A 21509-nucleotide genomic window follows, 5' to 3' on the forward strand; every position below is an offset into this window, starting at 1 on the left:
AGTTAAATTTTATACACATAAAGACATCTGAACACACATAAATGACAGATGCACAGTATTTATAACTGACCTAAGCCTATCACGATTTGGAATAAACCCAATTCCATGAGATTATAGGCATGAGTATTAAGACTGCATTCTAATGGAGCAGTTGTCATTGTCGTCATCATCAGGATCTGAGGTCATTCCCCTTTACCCTTTCTCTTTCTTCCTGCCTGGAACACTGAGGTTAGGTCTAGAAATGCAGCAGCTATCTTGAAACCACGAGTCAAGAAGACACAAGTGAAGGATGATAGAACCAAGAGAGAAAAGCCTACGTTCTTGTTACATCCCTGAGCCACTGTCTCACTCTAGACATCTTTTTATGTGAGAAAAAGAAACACTACATTTTAAACCCACTGTTAATGGTGTTTCCTGGTATTGTGACTGATAGAATTTTCTGACAGACACTAAAGGATTTTCCATTACTTGTTCTGATTTATAAACGATACACACCCATCCACCTGGTTCTAGTGGCTAGATCAAAGTTGGACACTTAAATCAAGTAAAGTCAATTAGAGTCCTTCTCTAGACTGACTTATGTGGTCTCTTTCTTGACACTAAAGGCTAAAAGTCTATGGCTACTGGTAGTCATTTTCCTCGCTCCTTGAACAAGCCTATCTGTTAAGTAGAGACAAGTGAAGTCAAAAGATGGAGCGACATCAGCTCTGCCTGAAGCCTACACCAGACTTCTCAATTATTATGCAAACTTTCTCTTTTTTTGCTTAAGGTTAATTGAACATATTTCCAACACTTGCATCCAAAAGAGTCCTACATACTACAGTGGGGTAGGCATACAAATAGTTATTTTACAGCTGGAGGAAATTTTGTCCAATATAAACTCATATAAATCGTTACATTTGTTGTTCTCCAACTGTCTACTATTTCCTTTCACACTACCCACACTACAACCACACTGAATTGCTAGCTCTTCCTTATACATTCTTTACATTTTTCTAGTTATTTGATTTTTGCCTACTGTTCTTTTATATTAATGCACTTCCTTCTCAATCTCTAACCACATTTCATCTGAAACACCACAGGATTTAATCTATATGTCCCTTAGTAGATTTGACCTTGTATTACAGTTATTCATGTACATGTCTTATCTATGATCTCACTGTGTTTGGATTTGTGTATCTCCCCATGAGTCAATCTGTTTCCCAAATCCATGTTACTTCTATTAAACCTATGCTATTTCCCAAAAGCACATAGTTAACACCTCAGTAGTTAGGTGTCAATAGCAATATACTTAAATCTAATCATCCTGGGTATCGCAAAAGCCACATTAATACATATAAGTGAGAGGAATGAATGGGGTACAAATTACATTCAGGTAGACAAATAGAGTATACTAAAGAAAAAAAATTAACTTTGTCCAATTTAAGAAATGTCTTGGGATTGTTGCTGAGTCACTCAAGTCAAGGCTATTCTAGACCTCAGTCCTTTCCTATTAGCTCAGCCCACCCACTTAACACACCATTATTTTCCCAGGAGATATCCGTGAAGAGAAAATCACTCCTAGCAGTACCTTGACTCTAAGCCACAGCCCTGTATCTAGGCCCAAAGTGTATATACAGTTAATGTCTTCAGCCTCCCTAACTCTCCTATGATTGATCTATTTCTCACTAGTGTATTCTTACCACTTTGACTATCAGATTGCCTTTCCCTGCCTTTCATCTTTCCCTTAACTCTACCTGGCTGATGCCTTATCCTTTATGTATTAGCACAAAGAAACAGACTTCACCAAGACTACACAGGCAAGAAGAATATTCAATAATAAAAGCAGCTACCATTTATTGTATGCCTATTACAAGCTAGACACAGTGCTAGGTACTTTATAAAGTATCTCTGATTCTCATGACAATCCTGATGATATCAGACTAATTTTACAAATGAGGCACCTGATCCTCCTCAGGTAGTTTCTCAAACATTACCCAGCTGACAGCATTACAGTTCCACCTAGTTTCACAGCCCATGTTTTCCCCACTATATCATATTGCCAAAACTAAGACGTTGGCTGTTCTCCCAGCTTCCACCCTTGTCCCCCATCCCGACAATCTATGCATACAGCAGCCAGCGTGATCCTTTGCTCAAATACTAATTCATTCTTTGCTCAAATCCCTCCAGTGGTTCCTCTTTTGCTCAGAGTAAAGACTGGAGTCCTTATTATGGCCTAACAGCCCTGTTCACTTTCCCCTCCCCAATTACCTGTCTTGTCTCATTGTTTATCTCTCCTTTAGTTACCCCACTCCAGGAACATTGGCTTCTTTGTCATTCCTCATACACACCAATCCTATTCACACCTCAGGGTCTTTGCACTTACTATTCCATCTGCCTGTAATACCCTCTCCTCTCCATTATGAAAAACTCTTAGCTTATTCCCTCACTTCTTTTAGGTCTCTTGCTCAAATGTCACATTCTTAAGAAATCTTCCTTGACCACCTATTTTTAAATTGCTACCTCGTGACCTCAGATTCCCTATCCACCCTCCCTTCCTCTGCTATCTTTTTTTCTCCAAAATACTTGGCATATCGCTTATTGTCAGTATCCCACTACTAGAATATAAGCTTCTTGAGAACAGGGACTTTGTATATTCTGTTTACTGTATCTGGTATTTGGTAGGTACTTAATAAATATTTATTGAAATGAGTAAATGAAGAGCCTTATTCTTCTTAGGTGTTTAAATAAAAAGTCTCAAAGACATTTTCCAGAAAGCAAAAGCAACCTATTTTTGTCCTAGTCTAGATTAATTTAGCAAATCCTCTCCCCTCAAACAATGCCTTTAAAAGACTACTCTAATTTTTCCATAGTTGTGAATAGATAGCCATGTCACTGAGCAAAAGTGATCAGAATGAGCCAACTTAACCAGAGTGTAGTATTATAATCACATAAAACTTACAGCAAAGTTAATCAAACATATATTTAATGATAAACATAATTGTTATTGTGCTGCACGGTAACTAGATAAATGGTAGATGATTCATGTAAATGACTCTAATTACTAGTTTTCCTACACAGCCAAACCAAGCATGTCTAAGATCAGACTCAGAGAAAAACAGGAAGCAGGGGAAAGCTGGATACTTAACTATGGGAGGTCTCTCTCTCATTCCAGACATTGGACTAATGGTCTCCCAGTCTCAGTTATGTATCTTCAAGAGTAACTCTTTCCACTCCACAGTAGGAAAGGCTTCTTTTTACAGAAGATAACAAAATTAGGCTGAGGGCCTGGCCTCTGTCTCCAGATACAAAGCTGAGAGGAACGAGAACGATCACTACTATCTCGGCAAGGATCACAGGGGCAAGCAAGCTGGTAGAGAAACCAAATACACAGGAAACTTTACTGAGGGCCTATGTTATGCACTAGTAGGTGCTTTATATACTTCCTCTAACTTCTCTATACCACCTGCAGCCCCCAATTCTGTTCTCAGGAAAGCAGGAGTTAGCAGAGAGACAGTTCCAGTGACGACTCCCTCCTCCAAATCCTCTCATAGGGCTAAAATGTCACCAGGAAGGGTAATTTAGCAAGCTAACACTACTAGGAAGAATAAGAGGAAGCTTTTTAGTGCTGTTTCCCTTCCTTCTTCCCTTATCTAACCCATAAGAGGATATAGGGCCCCCTACTTTCCCATGTGTTTATGCAAACCTACCCAGCCTTTGCAGCCCAGGCTAAGCCCACCCTCTCTATCAACCCTATTCACTGCTGCTCCTCTTTCTTTTCCCTATTGCACTCACTGTCAGGGACATTCATTTGGGTACACAATCACTCACTTTATGTCACTTTGTAATTAATTCCTTAGGTTAATGCCTATCTCCCCAGTGAGACAGCATGCTCCCTAAGTGCATAAATCCTGTCTTCAACTTCTTCAATAAATCACACAAAGTCCAGCACCATTTAAAAAAAAAAGTGTTCCGTAAGTATCAAGATGAATTCAAGGTAAGTAGGAAGGCAACGGGTAATAGAAAGGAATCAAATTTCTGATTTTAGGTAGATAAGTTGGTGCTGAAAAGAAGTCTGTCTTTATTTTCCTTCTGAACTATTTTTAAAACAAATTTCCCTATGAAAAAGAAAGTGTGACTGTCACTCAGGATACAGCAGACATCTTTGGATGGAAGTCTGAGACACCTGGATAAGAGCTACAAGGCACACAGTGCCAAAAATATAAGAGCTTCCAGTTGCATTAGAAAACAAATCCCACTAGGCAGTATTAGACAGGGTCACTGCTCCTGGCCCAATGGGATAAAGAGAACCTGAGAGGCTTTCCCTGAATGGATGATGATACAAGTCTCACTCTCCTTTGTCCAAACCTGATGGTGTCAGCTTCTCAAGTTCAATGAGAATGACCTGGTTTTGTGATATAAGTCTGCACTTGGTTTGAGAAAACTCAGAAATAAGCCTGAATCAATGTCAATAGTAAGTATTTGGGACTGTGAGTTACTGCACCACACCCCAGTAAGGAAGAACAGGCTTTTTAAAAAGCAAATAGTGACTTCTGGTCAAGATGGCTCCATAGGCAGATATGGCTTGCCTCTTTACACAACCACATCAAAATTACAACTAAAATATAGAACCATCACTCAGAACCATCAGAAATCAAGTTCAATGGAAGTCTGACAACTAGGAATTAAAGAAACCACATCCATCCAGACTGGAAAAAGGGGTGGAGACAAAAAACTGGCTGGTCCCTCACCTACGTGTGGTGGATAAAAATTCAGGAGAGATATCTCAGGAGTGAGGAGACCCAGCCACACACTAGGCCCCCCAGCCCACGGTTCCAGTGCCAGGAGATAAACGCCCATAACTCCTGGCTGCAAAAAACAGCAGAGATCGAGTCAGTGGAAGAAAATGCTGGGTCTCCAAGAAGTTCCTCTTAAAGAACCCAAACACGGACTCACCTACTCAGACTCACTCCCTCTGAGCTCCAGTACCAGGGTAGCAGCTTGAAATGTACCAGTGACATAGAGGGAGGAAATGAAGTGTCTGGCATTAAGATGAGCAGAGGCCATTGTCTCTTTTCTAAAGCCTCCCCCAAAAGAGATGGCAAGCTGGTGCCATATCTGAGACTCCAACAGCTAAAACTGTTTGACCCATCTTGGAGATCCCCAGAGACTCTGCCCCACCCAACTCATGGGCCCACCCAAACTGCTTTTCCAAATATTAATGGCTGGTCTTGGCTCACACTTCACAACTTCCTAAATCCTATCAAACAAGTTACAGGCCCAGCACTAGCAGCAGCCAGTCTAGATTCACAGCTTGACTTCGCCTGGGAATCTCCAAGCCCAGCATAAGTACAGCCATCTCAGATTGCTTTATAGCTCAGGCAGGGTGGACTCCAGGCAAAATACAGGTGGGGGCTGACCTTGGCCTCTACCACCCAAGAAACCTCAGGGCCAGCCCACCCAGTGGACCACTACAGACCACATCTGAGCACCACCACCCTGCCCCTGCACAGCTGATTCTCCACTGAAGGTGGAAGTTGGTAATAAGTGATCCTTGCAGCTGACTGGCCTGGGTAAATTCCTCCCATTGATCTGCCAATAGCAAACAAGGCTCAACTACCAGAGGAGGGTGTACTCAACCCACACAAAGGGTGCACCTCAAGTACCCAGCCTGGGTGATAGGGGAGGCTGTACCACTGGACCTTACAGGACACCTCCTACATTAGGCCACACTACCAAGACATGGAGTCAAAGCAGCTCTACTAATACACAGAAACAAAAACAGGGATGCTACCAAAACAAAAAGACAAAGAAACATGGCCCAAATGAAAGAACAGATCAAAACTCAAGAAAAAAGAGCTAAATGAAATGGATATAAGCAATCTATCAGATGCAGAGTTCAAAACACTGGGTATAAGGATGTTCAAGGTACTTAATGGGGACCTCAATAGCATAAAAAAGATCCAATCAGAGAGGAAGAAATACACTAATTGAAATAAAGAACAATTTACAGAGAAATAACAGTAGAGTGGATGAAGCAGAGAATCAAATCAATGATCTGGAACATAAGGAAGCAAAAATCAACCAATCAGAATAAGAAAAAAAGAATTCAAAAAAATGAGGATTAGTATAAGCAACCTCTGGGACAACTTCAAGAGGTCCAATATTCACATCATAGGGATGCCCGAAGAAAAAGAGAAAGAGCAAGAAATTGGAACTCTATCTGAAAAAACAATGAAAGAAAATGTCCCTAATTTGGTGAAGGAAATAGACATGTAAGGCCAGGGAGCACAGAGAGGCCCAAATAAGATTAGATGCAAAGAGGCCCACTCCAAGACACATCATAATGAAAATGCGAAAGGTTAAAGATAAAGAGAGAATCTTAAAAGCAGCAAGAGAAGAGCAGTTAGTTACCTACAGGGGAGTTCCCATAAGACTGTCAACTGATTTCTCAAAAGAAACTTTTCAGGCTAGAAGGGATTGGCAAGATATATTCGAAGTCATGAAAAGCAGGGACCTACAGCCAAGACTGCTCTGCCCAGCAAAGCTGTCATTTAGAATCGAAGAGCAGATGAAAGAGCTTCCCAAACAAGAAAAAACTAAAGGAGTTCATTGCCACCAAGCTATTACTATATGAAATGTTAAGGAGACTTATTAAGAAAAAGAAGATCAAAACTATGAACAATAAAATGCCAAAAAATACGTATCTATCAACAATTGAATCTAAAATACAAACTAGGCAAAAAAGAACAGACACAGAATTATGGATACGGAGAGTGTTTTGACAGTTGCCAGATGAAAGGAGGGTATAAGGAAATGGGTAAAGAGGTGATGGGATTAAGAAGTACAAATAGCTTTTGTCATCTAGTGGTTACGGATTGAATGATGTCTTTTAACCCTGTTGCCAAATCTGCTGCCCCCAGAACACAACAAGGATGCCAGCCTGTTAAACCAAGCACGCCGTTGTCCAGGGACAGCCAACTGACCTGGAATCTGCACGATCCTTCCCTATGTGGAAAGGCCACCCTCCCCTCCACACCCCCACTCTTATTAGGGATTTTTGGACCCAAGGGTAGGTAGGACAATGACCATGCCCAGCTTGAAGCAGCTAGAGGAGCATGAGACCTTCGCCCATTGTCCTCTATAACACTATAAAAGGTCTTAAGTCTGAGAGGAGGGATTGTTATTTTTTATTGTTATAAAAAATTAATTATTTAAAAAATAATAATAATATAGAAAAGGGTGAAGCAGAGAACTTGTATGCAGGACCCATGGACATGAACTAAGGGAGGTGGGATTGCTGGAGGAAGTGGGGTACTGGGTAGAGGGGACCAAAGGGGAAAAAAATTGGAACTGTTGTTAACAATATAATCAACAAAATATACTTAAAAAAAAAAAGAAGTACAAATAGGTAGTTACAGAACAGTCATGGGGATGATAAATACAATATAGGAAATGGAATAGCCAAAGAACTTACACATATTACCCATGGACATGAACAATGGTAAGGGGATTGCCTGAGGGAGTGGGAGGTGCTGGGTGGAGGGAGGCAAAGGGAAAAAATCAGGATAACTATAATAGCATAATCAATAAAATATAATTTAAAAATGAATAAAAAGCAAATATCATATAGCTGAAAGATATCTGAGCACAGTGAATACTATAGCTTCCTGTTTCAGCAAATATTAAAGAGTTCAGTTGGAAGGTATTAGTAGGAGCTGCTTTATACTACTCCTTATCTAATAATTCTGACCAGAAGAAGGTCATCTACTCTTAGATCTCAAGGGGCATTCAACTTTGCAAACTCATTTATTTCTGGACCTCAATGCTGAGTAAGTTGTTGACTCAGATAAGTAATACCAGTTGGGTAAGCATGTTTAGTGTGATACACAAGACAGTCTCTTCCTTCTCTGGTCACCAAATGGCCAACCCCAGAATTCTTTCAGTCACTGGAGCTCTGCTAAAAATCAGACAGAAGAACTATGTCAAATTTTAAAATGGATCTAAAATCCTAGGACTTCAGTGTTCTTCTAGTAAAAGATGTTGATGGCCCTGGCCAGGTGGCTCAGTTAACTGGAGTATTGTCTTGTATACCAAAGGGTTGCAGGTTCAATTCCCAGTCAGAGCACATAACCAGGTTGTAGATTTAAACCACCCCCCGCCCTCTAAAATCAATGAACATATCCTCAGGTAAGAAGTTAAAAAAAAAAAAGTGATGACCAGATTTAGGTCTTCACCTTTCATTGTATTTAAAAAACTGCAATGCTATTCACAAAAATCCTTAAAAATGATGACAAAATCTTTGACCTAGAAATTCCACTACTGGGAGTAGTAACAGCAGCTAAAAGTTCTTAAGTACTTACTATGTGGTAGGCACTGTGCTAGACACTTTCCTTAAAACATCTCATTTAACCTCACAAAAACCAAACAAGTTCATTACTATTACTTGATAGATGCATAAAGGAAAGCTTGGAAACGAGCACAGGATTACACACTCTAGAGTACATGAAAGATGTGGGACTTAATCTCAGATTGTTGGACTCCAGAGCCCACCTTTTATACTACCACCCAAACCAGGAATATATCCTTGGGAAGTAACTCAAAAATATTGCAACAACTTAAGGGATAAGAGGCTCAGTTCCATGTACTTAAGTTCCATGTACTTCAAGAGATAAGCAACAGCTCCAGGGTGAAGTAGTAGAGATATGTAGGACATGCATGGAAATCAGAAATATTTTTCAATAGCTGTCTTCAGGTAGAAGACTTACATACATACATATACACACACAAACCCACAAAAGACATACTTCGAATTAAAAATGGACAACTCTAGAACTGAGTTCCTCAAGTTCCACAGAAGTCTCAATATTTAAATATCTAAGTTGAGCCCTGGCTGGTGTGGCTCAGTGGACTGAGGGCCAGCCTATGAACCAAAAGGTTGCTGGTTTGAATCCCAGTTAGGGCACATGCCTGGGTTGTGGGCCAGGTCCCTGGTTGGGGGCTTTCAAGAGGCAACCAATCGACGTTTCTCTCACACATCGATGTTTCTCCCCTTTCTTTCTCCTTCCCTTTCCCTCTCACTAAAAATAAATAAGTAAATAATCTTTTAAAGAAAATATGTAAGTTGAAATGCAAATTCCATGGCACTGCAATGAATTTGGGCCTACCTATGGCAAAGAACAGGTTGAAACATTAAAAGATAAAAAGATTTTTGTTCCTTCCAGCCAAGATGGAGGCATAGACAGACAAGCTGCATCTCCTTCCACAACTAAGAAGGAATACAACTACCTCAAAACTAGAGACAACCAGAAGTTCCAGAAAATCGAGCTACATGTAAGTCCAACTAACAAAGACATAAAGAAGAAACTCATCCAGACAGGTAGGAGGGGCGGAGCTGGGGCAGAGAGGACATGGTGTGGTGGTGGCAGCAGATGCAGCGGCAGCTGCAGGCTGGTGGAAAACACAGTCACATGTTTTAAAAAGTCGGGAGGGACACCTTAGGAGCGTTCCAGCTCCAGACCAGACCACGCAGCTCACGGTTCCAGGGAACAGGTCAAGGTTCCAGTAGGAGAACTAAGCGACAAGGAGATAGCCAACCTAATAGATGAGGAGATAGCCAACCTTACAGGCGTAGAGTTCAAAATACTGGTGAAAATATACTCACAGGCTTGACAGATACGCTTGAGTACAGCAAATGCATAAGGGAAGAAGTGAAGGCTATGCTAAATGAAACAAAAGACAGTCCACACTAAACCACTGGTGAAGGGAAGGAAACTGGAGTTCAAATCAATGATTTGGAACATAAGGAAGAAATAAACAGTCAACCAGTATAGAATGAGGAAACAAGAATTGAAAAAAAATGAGAACAGACTTAGAAACCTCTGGGACAACTTCAAACATGCCAACATCCGAATCATAGGAGTGCTAGAAGAAGAAGAGCAAGAGCAAGAAATTGAAAGCTTATGTGAAAAAATAATGAAGAAAAGCTGCCCTAATCTGGTGAAGGAAATAGACATACAAGTCCAGGAAGCACAGAGTACCAAACAAGCTAGACCCAAAGAGGACCACACCAAGACCTATCATCATTAAAACACCAAAGGTGAAAGGCAAAGAGAGAATCTTAAAAGCAGCAAGAGAAAAGCAGAGTTACCTACAAAGGGGTGCCTATAAGACTGTCAGTTGATTTCTCAAAAGAAACTTTGCAGGCAAGAATGGACTGGCAAGAAGTATTAAATGTGATGAAAAGCAAGGAGCTAGAATCAAGATTACTCTATCCAGCAAAGCTATCATTTAGAATGGAAGGGCAGATTAAGTGCTTCCCAGACAAGGTAAAGCTAAAAGAGTTCGTCATCACCAAGCCATTATTAAATGAAATGTTAAAGGGACTAAATTAAGAAAAAAGACCAAAACTGTGAACAATGGAGACTTCTGGACAAGATGGAGGCCTAGACAGACACGCTGCGTCTCCCTACATAACTAAGAAGGAACACAACTACCTCAAAACTAGACAACCAGAAGTTCCAGAAAACCAAGCTGCATGGAAGTCTAACAAACAAAAATATAGAGAAGAAATACTCATCCAGACAAGTAGGAAGGGCAGAACCGGGGCAGAGAGGACGCAGGGTGGTGGCGGCAGCCATGGCGGTGGCGAAAGGCTGACAGAAAGCGCAGTAACACATTTTAAAAATTCAGGAAGGACACCTGGAGAGCGTTCCCAACTCCAGACCACACCATGAAGCTCACTGTCCCAGCACTGGGGAAAATCAAGCCTCATTGCTCTGACTGTGCAAACCAGTGGGGGTTGGGGCGAAGGAAGAAACAGCCGGTCTCTCAGTAGAGTCCACTTGTTTAAAGGGCCCCCATCGTCCTAGAACATCCGCTGACCCACCCACTCTGGGAACGACAGCCAGGGCAACAACTAGAGGCACCAGTCCCATACAAAGTGGGAGAACTGCCTGGAAAAGGGGCAAGTGCTGAGCAAGCAACGTTGTTCCCTCTCAGACCCCACCCCCACATAAAGCGCCAGGACATGGTAAAACAGATCGCCCTGTACTGACAAGAAACCTAAGGCTCTGCCCCTTACAACGTAACAGTTGCAACAGCTCTACCTAAGACAGAGAGGCGAACAAACACAGGAGCCTGTCAAGATGAGGAGACAGAGAAATATGGCCCAAAAGGAAGAACAGATCAAGGTTCCAGTGGGAGAACTAAGCGATGAGGAGACAGCCAATTTAACAGACGCAGAGTTCAAAACACTGGTGATAAAGATACTCACAGGCCTGACAAATATGCTTAAGTACGGCAAACATATAAGGGAAGAAGTGAAGGCTATGCTAAGTGAAACAAAGGAAAATCCACACAAAACCGATAGTGAAGGGAAGGAAACCGGGGTTCAAATAAATTATTTGGAACATAAAGCGGAAAACAACAGTCAACCAATACGGAATGAGGAAACAAGAATTGAAAAAAATGAGGAGATGCTTAGGAACCTCTGGGAAAACTTTAAACGTGCCAACATCCAAACCATAGGGGTGCCAGAAGGAGAAGAGGAAGAGCAAGAAATTGAAAACTTACGTGAGAAAATAATGAAGGAAAACTCCTCATATTTGGCAAAGGAAATAGACATACAAGTACAGAAAGCACAGAGAGTCCCAAACAAGCTAGACCCAAAAAGGACCACACCAAGACAAATTATAATTAAAACGCCAAGGTTAGAGATAAAGAGAGAATATTAAAAGCAGCAAGAGGAAAGCAGAGTTACCTACAACGGGGTGCCTATAAGGCTATCAGCTGATTTCTCAAAAGAAACTTTGCGGGCAAGAAGGGATTGGCAAGAAGTATTCAAGGTGATGAAAAGCCAGGACTTAAAACCAAGATTACTCTATCCAGCAAAGCTATCATTTAGAATGGAAGGGCAGATAAAGTGCTTCCCAGACAAGGTAAAGCTAAAGTAGCTCTTCATCACCAAGCTATTATTATATGAAATGTCAAAGGGACTTACTTAAGAAAAAGATCAAAATTATGAACATTAAAATGACAACAAACTCACAACTATCAACAACTGAATCTAAAATTTAAGAACAAAATCCAACTAAGGAAACCGAATAGGAACAGAATCATAGGTAGGGGGATCATTCGGAGGGTTATCAGCTTGGAGGGGGAAGGGGGAAAAATGGGGAAATGGTGCAGGGATTAAGAAACATATTGGTAAATACAAACTAGACAGGAGGAAGTTAAGAATAATATTGGAAAGGGGGAAGCCAAAGAACTTATATGCACGACCCATGGACATGAACTAATAGTGGTCAGACTACTGAAGGGAAGGGGGGTTCTGGGTGGAAGGGAGCAAAGGGCAAAAAAAAAAAAAAAAAGAAAAAAAACACACTAAAAAACAGGGACTACTATAACAACATAATCAATAAAATATACTTTAAAAAAAAGATTTTTCGCTTCCCTTCTCCTCAGGTATGTGCTACAAATAACATATCTGACAAAGTAATAAAGAACATGAAATGTAATAAAGAATTAACTAGATAGAAAACAAAACAACTGTAACTTCGAAGAACTCTTTTTCCTATACTGTATTGTACAGAATTACAAAACCATCACTCAGTCAATCCTTACCTGCATCTTGCCCCACCAGCCCATTGCAGTACATGGCATGTCGCTCAATCTTTGTGGGTGGGAAGCCTTGGTCACATAGTGGGCAGGATACCTTGGTACTGGATGAGAAGGCAGAACTAGGTATTTCCTTCCCAGAATCTTCCCTGTTACCAGCCTGAAGAAAATGACAAACAGCAATTGTAACAGCTTTACTTTACAAAATAATTTTTCCCCAAAGAACTACAAGAAATTCTATCCATACTTCATTTACTTTCATAGAGACAATGCCAGTCAGTTTGCAAATTCAGGATTAAGGATTGAGAGATACAATAACACAGTTGATACTTACTCAGTGCCTGCCCACTATGTGCTAAGTACTCTTCATGTAATATTCATTTAATCTTCACAGTAACCTAACAAAGGTATTAACATACCCCTTTAATACATGAGAAAAACATTATCCAAAATAGTAAAGCAACCTGCCCAAAGTTACAAAACATAGTAAGTGGCAGAGCTCCAAGCTCTGAGGGCATTCCCCTCCATCATGCTGCAAGGCACTGCTTTCCCTGGGTCAGTATACTGTACTGTGTCTGGAAAGCAACGTCATCTTAAAGACACTTTTTCAATCACACAAAAGAACCGTGATGTTGTACATGACTTGAGACACATATAGTTTGAAAACAAAAGAGCTCTAAGCAAAAGCAGGACAACTAAAATTTAAGAATCTAGGTTCAGTTGACACCAGTGAGACATACCACTTCTTGTGTTTTATTTATGACTTTTAGATTGAAAGAGGAAATAACAACTAAAGACCCAAATATTTAAGAAGTCCAAAGGAAAATCATTAAGACAATTCTGCCAAAGCCATTCTTACTCCTTATCTCTCTTGTTCCTCTTGTTGTTCTATAGTCATCACTTTTCCGATAGTTGCCAGTATCTCTCAGAGGCAGTCTTATTTTACCTTTTCAGGTCAGAACTGAGAACTCTGCAGTGATTAATTCAACAGTATGCATGAACACTGCAGCACAACTGCCTAACATTCGCTTCAAAGGACAGCATGTCCTATCCAATCAATGTGAAACTGTCCTGCATAGTCACTGCTTCTATTTAAGAGCAAGGAGCATCTGGGCTGTCATTATGCCTTACTACAGAGAAAAAACAAACCATCTTCTGCTACAAGAACAAAACAGGACCAAAACAGAAGTGGGCAGATAACCTGAGCTCTGAGCCAACTGGGTTTTGGGACTGTTTTTTGTCTCTTAAGTTTAGGCCATCCCTAAAATCTACTGCCTGTGAATGTGATCCAGTAGAGAGGGAAACAGGCCGTCTAAATACGAAGTCAAACAGTTTCTACAACTGCTAGAAAATGTCGTTTTCAACACACATGCCTTGTACTTAAAAAGACATACTCTGAAAGAGAAATAAAATGAGAACGGGACTAACAGTGGTTGAGTTCCTATACTATGCCAGGCCTGGCCAAGCATTTTGCATATCTATCCCAGAGAACAACCCAACTGGTAAAGGTTATCACGAGCTCCAGAAGTAAAGAAGAGGAAACTGGGCTTGGAAAGGCAAAGTAACCTACTGATCACGAAGTCAGAAAGCAGGAAATATAGACTCCAACCCAGGCCTATATGGCATCAACCTTTCAGTATTTCCATTCCACCATGGTGTGGCAAAAGCAGAAGGCGTCTCTTCCTACTTTGTTCTGGAAGCTGGCTCTACCAGGTATTGGGAGATTATATGGTTCTATATTCCTCTCTAGGAGGTGGGGTCTAGAAGTTCTAGGTGTTATTCATTCTAAGCTTAGTCACTGAGCTTCTTACATATCCAGGTTCCCCTGTTCATAAATTTTACAACGAAAAGTCATCTTGTGCATGCAAGGCCATTTGAGCAGAGGGGGAAAAAAAATCAAATATACCCAATAATTTGCAAGTAGTCTTGAGTTACTGAAAGTTAGTGTCAACTGAGCAGTTACTTGGCCTTCTAAAGTTCACTAAGTGCAGAAATATATTGTATGACAAGAATGTCCCAGTGCTTACACCCAGCATTTTACTCCAGCTCTATAAAATGCAGGAAATGTACCTTCAACTACTAATGTATTCAAGAGGGAGCAATCTATTAATTGTCTTATTGTGAAGACAGGATCACTTCCAATCACACTCATAGGCAATCCAGAAGGTTTCTGAACATTTTTATATTAAAATAAGATTCTTTTCCAGCAACATTAAAATGGTCTATTTAAATATTAACTATAATGGAGGAACCTCAAGAGAAAAAAATACAAGCAAAGCAACTTTTATTAGGACCATGCACTCGGATTAAGTCTCCGCAGAACTACTTATACTTCTTTTTAAAATACTATATGGTCATTTCTCAAAAGAGGCAGTAGATATCAAATCTTGATCTCTTCAACATTTCTTACCTTCAGGTCTCAAAAAAATTTTCACCTCAAGAAATGGACCCAGTGAAAAATGAAAGCACGTCCTACAAATCACCACCCTCACCCTTCCCCCAATCTGCCTGTTTTGTAACTAAGAAAGCTGTCTGTTTAGCTATTTTCCCTTTTACCATAGGTCTCTTAACACAATTTACTTAAAAACCAACTGACTATACCAACTATTTGATTCTGAATAATGTCCATTAACTCTTCTGAAAACTGATTAGCTGAGATTCCAATTAAGGGAAACTCTTGGGTAAGAGACTTGGAAAACATTTCCAAAGGAACCTGACCACTGCTGGAAATCAAATCAAGGGGGGGTGAGGGTGGGGGGTTACAGTTCCAGCACAGGTGTGCCAAATACCTCAAATACTGTCAAGAAATTCTCTGTCATTAGTAAGGTATATCACTGAACAGCCACTATACATTACAAAGCAGTAAAATAATATCTGGTTCACACGCATACTTCTACTGCCAAATCTCCACTATAGTCTTATCTAATTTAATCTTCAGAGAAACCCAGTAAATGTCTCCATTTTACATATGAAAAACTGAAATTGAGAAAACCATCCCTCTTCTGGGTTCCCCTAATGCCCTAGGCATCTATCATTATATTTCTCAGACGACATTATAATTATAATTTTTGTTTACGTGTCTCTCTCCCCTTAATAACTCTTTGAAAACAGGGACTATTCTTATTTAATTTTATGTCTCAAGGATCTAAAACAATGACTAGATCCAGTATACTAATTATAAATACCTGCTAAATAAATGACTAAAATGATTAATTAAATAATTTGTGCAGCCCTGGCCAGTGTGGCTCAGTTGGTTGGAGCATTGTCCTGTAACCAGAAAGTTACAGGTTTGATTCCTGGTCAGGGCACATACCTAGGTTGAGGGTTCAGTCCCTAGTCCAAGCATGTATGGGACGCAATCAGTCAATGTTTCCTTCTCTCCCTTCCTTTCTTTCTAAAAACAATGAAAAACAAAATGTTCTGAAAAAAATAATAAATGTGCTAAGTCATGAAGTTAAGTGGTGGGACTGGTATTCAAAGTCATGTCTTCTAATTTCAATGCTCAAGCTGTACTTGCACCATACCATACCATCTTCCAATAAACAGGAAATCTTAGGACAAATGATCCTATACACAGATTCCAAGGGCAAGAGTCCACATCCATTATACTATCTTTGTAGACATAAAATGTACAGATGCACGCTGGCTGGTGTGGCTCAGCAGACTGAGTGCTGGCCTGCGAACCAAAAGGTCACCAGCAGTTCGATTCCCAGTCAAGACACATACCTGGTTCAGGATGTGCGAGAAGTGACTGATCAATGTATCTCTCACACATCAATGTTTCTCTCTCTCTCTTTCTCCCTCTCTCCCCCTCACTCTAAAAATAAATAAAAATATTTTTTAAAAATGTACAGATTCTATCTTTCTAATAAGTGACTTATAACTAGTAAGTGATTACTCAACAACTTCAACACTACCACATCTCTAATTTCTTTTAATGGAAACTTCTAAGACTGCAGATATCAGCAGATAACAGCAAATAGCAATGTGAGGAAGACCATACAATTCCATCCATTTGATATGTAGTGGTGCAGACATATACACTATAAATTCTAAACAGGGTTGACACTCTTTGCCCCAAAGAACAGTCTCCTTTGCAGTCATGAATGGGTGAAAATCAGACTTGATTAACTAAAGGCTTGCAGGATTTCTTCTGCACATTAAGGTGACTGTGTTAATAACACTCTGTTCCCCCTATCTCCATTTAGAAGGTTCTCGTCCCTCTTTCAAAAGGACCTGAGGCCATTTTGACATTACCTCGCAGGATCTGTCCTTAGTTGCTCTGTACTGCAGGGAGTGTCATCATCTCTTCTATCACCACTGGCATCAGGGACTCTTGGTCTGTCAGCTGTGACAGATCAGGTCCCAGGGAACCAAGCAGTGTGCACAATTCATGAAAGCAGAATTTCTACCCAGTCACCTGCAGTGCAGAAACCAGGGAGGGGATCTAACTTCAACTGTAAAAACTATTTTAAAAAACCTATAATATAAAAAGGAATAAGAGAATAAAACCCTTTAAAGGTACTTAGAACAAGATAGTATACACTAATGTAACAAAAATCTTTATTTCCACAGAAATATTAGTTTAATTTTCAGGCTATTTTCACAACAGATTTTTAAAAGACTAAGTTCTTTTTAAAAAGTTCTTGTCCTGTAATTAAATGTTTTATCAGACTCAAAATATGAAAACAAACATTGAGAATCTTCATCAGAAGCATTAATGTGGGCTTCCAGTCAAGATGGTGGTGTAGGTAAACATGGTACTCACCTCCTCCCACAACCATATCGAAATTACAACTAAAGAACAAGCATCATTCAAAACCACCTGAAATCTAGCTGAATGGAAGTCCTACAACTAGTGATTTAAAGAAGGCGACAGATTAAGACTGGTAGAAAGAGCAGAGATCAGAACGGGCTGCTCCCCCAGCCACATGTGGCCAATAAAACTCAGGAGGGATATCTCAGCTGTGGAGTTCCCCCTTGAGGAGGGAGGAATCCCAGCCCCACATCAGGCCCCTCAGCCCAGGGTTCCAGTGCTGGGAAGAGAATTTCCTAAACTTCTAGTTGTAAAAAACAGCGAGGATTGAGGATGAAGGAGATGGAGGGCTCTGGAGTCCCATGTAGTTCCTTTTAAAGAGCCCATGCAAATGGACTTCTGGACAAAAATGGAGGCCTCGACAGACACATCTCCCTCCTCAACGAAGAAGGAATACAACTACCTCAAAACTAGAGACAACCAGAAGTTCCAGGAAATCGAGCTGCACTGAAGTCCCACAAACAAAGATATAAAGAAGAAATACTCATCCAGACAGGTGAGAGGGGCGGAGCCGGGGTGGAAAGACACGGTGTGGTGGCGGCAGCAGCAGTTTGGTGGAAAGTACAGTCACGTGTTTTAAAAAGTGGGGAGGGACACCTGGAGAGCTCTCCCAGCCCCAGACCAGACCGTGCAGCTCAGGGTCCCAGCACCAGGAAAATAAAGTCTCATTGCTTCTGACTGTGCAACCCAGTGGGGGTTGGGTCTCAGCAGAATCCACTTGTTTAAAGGGCTTCCACGGTCCTAGAACGTTTGCAGACCCACCCACTCTGGGAAAAACGGCCAGGGCAATAGCTAGAGGGGCGCCAGTCCAGTGCGAAAGTGGGAGAGGTGCCTGGAAAAGGGGAGTGTGCTGAGCAAGCGGCATAGTTCCCTCTCAGACTCCTCCCCCACATACAGTGCCACAATGTGGTGAAACGGGTCGGGTCACCCTGTACTGACGAATACCCAAGGCTCTGCCCCTTACAATGTAACAGGTGTAACAGCTCTACCTAAGACACAGAGACAAACAAACACAGGAGCCTGTCAAGATGAGGAGACAGAAGTATGACCCAAAAGGGGGAACGGATCAAGGTTCCAGTGGGAGAACTAAGCGACAAGGATATAGTCAACCTAACAGACACAGAGTTCAAAATACTGGTGATGAACATGCTCACAGATTTGACAGATATGCTTAAGTATGGTAATTGCATAGGGAAGAAGTGAAGGCTATGCTAAATGAAACAAAAGAAAATCCACACAAAACCAATGGTGAAGGGAAGGAAACCGGGTTCAAATCAATGATCTGGAACAAAAGGAAGAAAAAAAGTCAACCAGTACAGAATAAGGAAACAAGTATTGAAAAAAATGAGAAGAAGCTTAGGAACCTCTGGGAAAACTTTAAATATGACAACATCCAAATCATAGGGGTGCCAGAAGGAGAAGAGGAAGAGCAAGAAATTGAAAGCTTATGTGAAAAAAATAATGAAGGAAAACTTCCAAAATTTGAGGAAAGAAATAAGACATACAAGTCCAAGAAGCACAGAGAGTCCCAAACAAGCTAGATCCAAAGAGGACCACGCTAAGATACATCATCATTAAAATGCCAAAGTTCAAGATAAAGAGAGAATCTTAAAAGCAGCAAGAGAAAAGCAGAGGGGTCCCTATAAAACTATCAGCTGATTTCTCCAAAGAAAGTTTGCAGGCTAGAAGGGACTGGCAAGAAGTATTCAATGTGATGAAAAGCAAGGACCTACAACCACGATTACTCTATCCAACATTCTAAAGCTATCATTTAGAATGGAAGGGCAGATCAAGTGCTTCCGAGACAAGATAAAGCTAAAGGAGCTCATCATAACCAAGCTATTATTATATAAAATGTCAAGGGGACTTAAGAAAAAGAAGATCAAAACTATGAACATTAAAATGAAAACAAACTCACAACTATCAACAACTGAATCTAAAAATAAAAATAAAAAATACAACTAAGCAAACCAGAATACGAACAGAATCATAGATATAGGGATCATTTGGAAGGTTATCAGCTGGGAGGCGGGAGGGGGAGAAATGGGGATATGGTGCAGGAATTAAGAAGCATAATTGGTTAGTACGAAATAGACATGGGGAAGTTAAGAATAGTATAGGATCGATTCCCAGTCAGGGCACATGACTGGGTTGCATACCAGGTCCCCAGTTGGGGGCGCGAATGAGAGGCAACCAAACAGTGATGTTTCTCTCCCTCTCTTTCTCCTTTCCCCTCTCAATAAATAAATAAATAAATAAATAAATAAATAAATAAAAATAGATAGATAGAATAGTATAGAAAAGGGCGACACCAAAGAACTTATATGCACGACCCATGAACATGAACTAAGGCGGGGGGGTGAGACTACTGAAAGGAAAGGGGGTTCAGGGTGGAAGGAAGCAAAGGGGAAAAAAATGAGACTACTGTAACAACATAATCAATAAAATATACTTTAAAAAAATAAATAAAATAAGAAACCCACATACAGACTTACTCTGATTAACTTTCTCTGAGCTCCAGCACTGGAACAGGATCTCAAAAGGTACCAGGGACATACAGAAAGGAACCAAAGTGTCTGGCATCAGGGCAAGAGCTAAGCGGTAGCTTTCTCCCAGACAGAAGTGTTGGCAGAAGCCATTATTTCTTTTCTGAGAACCACACGCCCCACCACAGAGCTGGCAGGCAGGCACCATATCTGAGTCTCCAGCAACATGGCTATCACTGTTTTCCCCACCCTGGTGATTCCCTGAGACCCAATTTGCGGCCCACCTAAGCTGTTCCCAGTGCCTTTTATATACAAATGGCCTGTCTTGGATCACACTTCAAATGTTCCTAAAATCTCTCAAACAAGCAGCATCTGTCCTCTCAGTGAGTCCAATACCTCTCACTAAGTGGTCCCAGGCCCAGCACTAGCAGCAGCTGACCATGATTTGCAGCTTAGACAGTCCTGGACATCTCCAAGCCCAGTACAAGTAGCAGGCAGCTGCAGATGCTTTGTAGCTCAAGCAGGGTGGCCCTGGGCAGAACACAGGGAGTGGCTGACTTTGGCCTTCACCTCCCTGGAGACTCCAGAGCCAGTGCAGCAGGTAAGTAGCTTCAGACCACATCAAAATACTGCCCAACAACCTCCACAGCAACACACTCAAGGGGTGGACTCAGTGGGCACCAGAGCTCCGAAGAAGTAAGTCCTGCACTGTGGGGCAGGCCTCTGCACAGCTGATCCTCCTCAGTGGCCAGTCCTCACAGGGGATTGGCCTGGGGGTAAATCCCTCTCATTAACAGGCCAACAGCAATCCAGGCTCAACTACAACGAGAGGATGTACACAACCCACACAGGGGCAAGAGGGCCCACAACTGGAGTGCCCAGCTTCAGTGATCAGGGAAGGCTGTGCCACTGTCACTGGACCCTACAGGACACCTACTACATTAGGCCACCCTGTCTAACCTGAGAGATGTAGCAGCTCTACCTAATACATAGAAACAAATGCTGGGAGGCTGCTAAAATGAGGAGACAATGAAACACATCTCAAATGAAAAGAACAGAACAAAACTCCAGAAAAAGAACTAAACAAAACAGAGATAAACAATCTACTAGATGCAGAGTTCAAGACACTGGTTATAAGGATGTTCAGTGAACTTAGGAGAAGAGTAAACTTAGAGAAAACTTCAACAGCATAAAAAAGGACATGGAAACCATAAAAAAGAACTAGTCAGAAATGAATGACACTCTAACTGAAATGAAGGATAATTTAAAGAGAACCAATGGTAGAGTAAAGGAAGCCAAAAATCAAATCAGTAATTTGGAATATTAGGAAACAAAAAACACCCAGTCAGGAAAGAAAAGAAAAAAAAAAGAATCCAAAAAAATGAGGAGCCTCTGGGACAACTTCAAGTATACCAACATTCACATCATGGGGGTGTCAGAAGGAGAAAGGGGGCAAGGAATTGAAAACCTATTTGGAAAAATAATAACAGAAAACTTTTCTAACCTGGTGAAGGAAATAGATATAAAGTCCAGGAAGTGCAGAGTCCCAAACAAGATGGATGCAAAGAGGCCCACTCCAAGACACATCATAATTAAAATGCAAAAGGTTA

The 21509-nt window shown here is 41.0% G+C and overlaps 1 protein-coding gene across 1 annotated transcript in view; it reads right to left on the reverse strand.

Moving 5' to 3' along the window:
- Positions 1 to 21509, reverse strand: part of UIMC1 (ubiquitin interaction motif containing 1) — an 87488-nt gene that overhangs the window by 21631 nt on the left and 44348 nt on the right. The window contains exon 10 of the mRNA XM_090287939.1: positions 12604 to 12757. Coding sequence (XP_090144065.1) covers positions 12604 to 12757 — 154 coding nt within the window. The remainder of the gene's footprint in view (positions 1 to 12603; positions 12758 to 21509) is intronic.

This window comes from Furipterus horrens, unplaced genomic scaffold, assembly GCF_987537825.1.
Source record: "Furipterus horrens unplaced genomic scaffold, mFurHor1.1.pri manual_scaffold_10, whole genome shotgun sequence".
In the NCBI taxonomy this organism is placed as follows: domain Eukaryota; kingdom Metazoa; phylum Chordata; class Mammalia; order Chiroptera; family Furipteridae; genus Furipterus; species Furipterus horrens.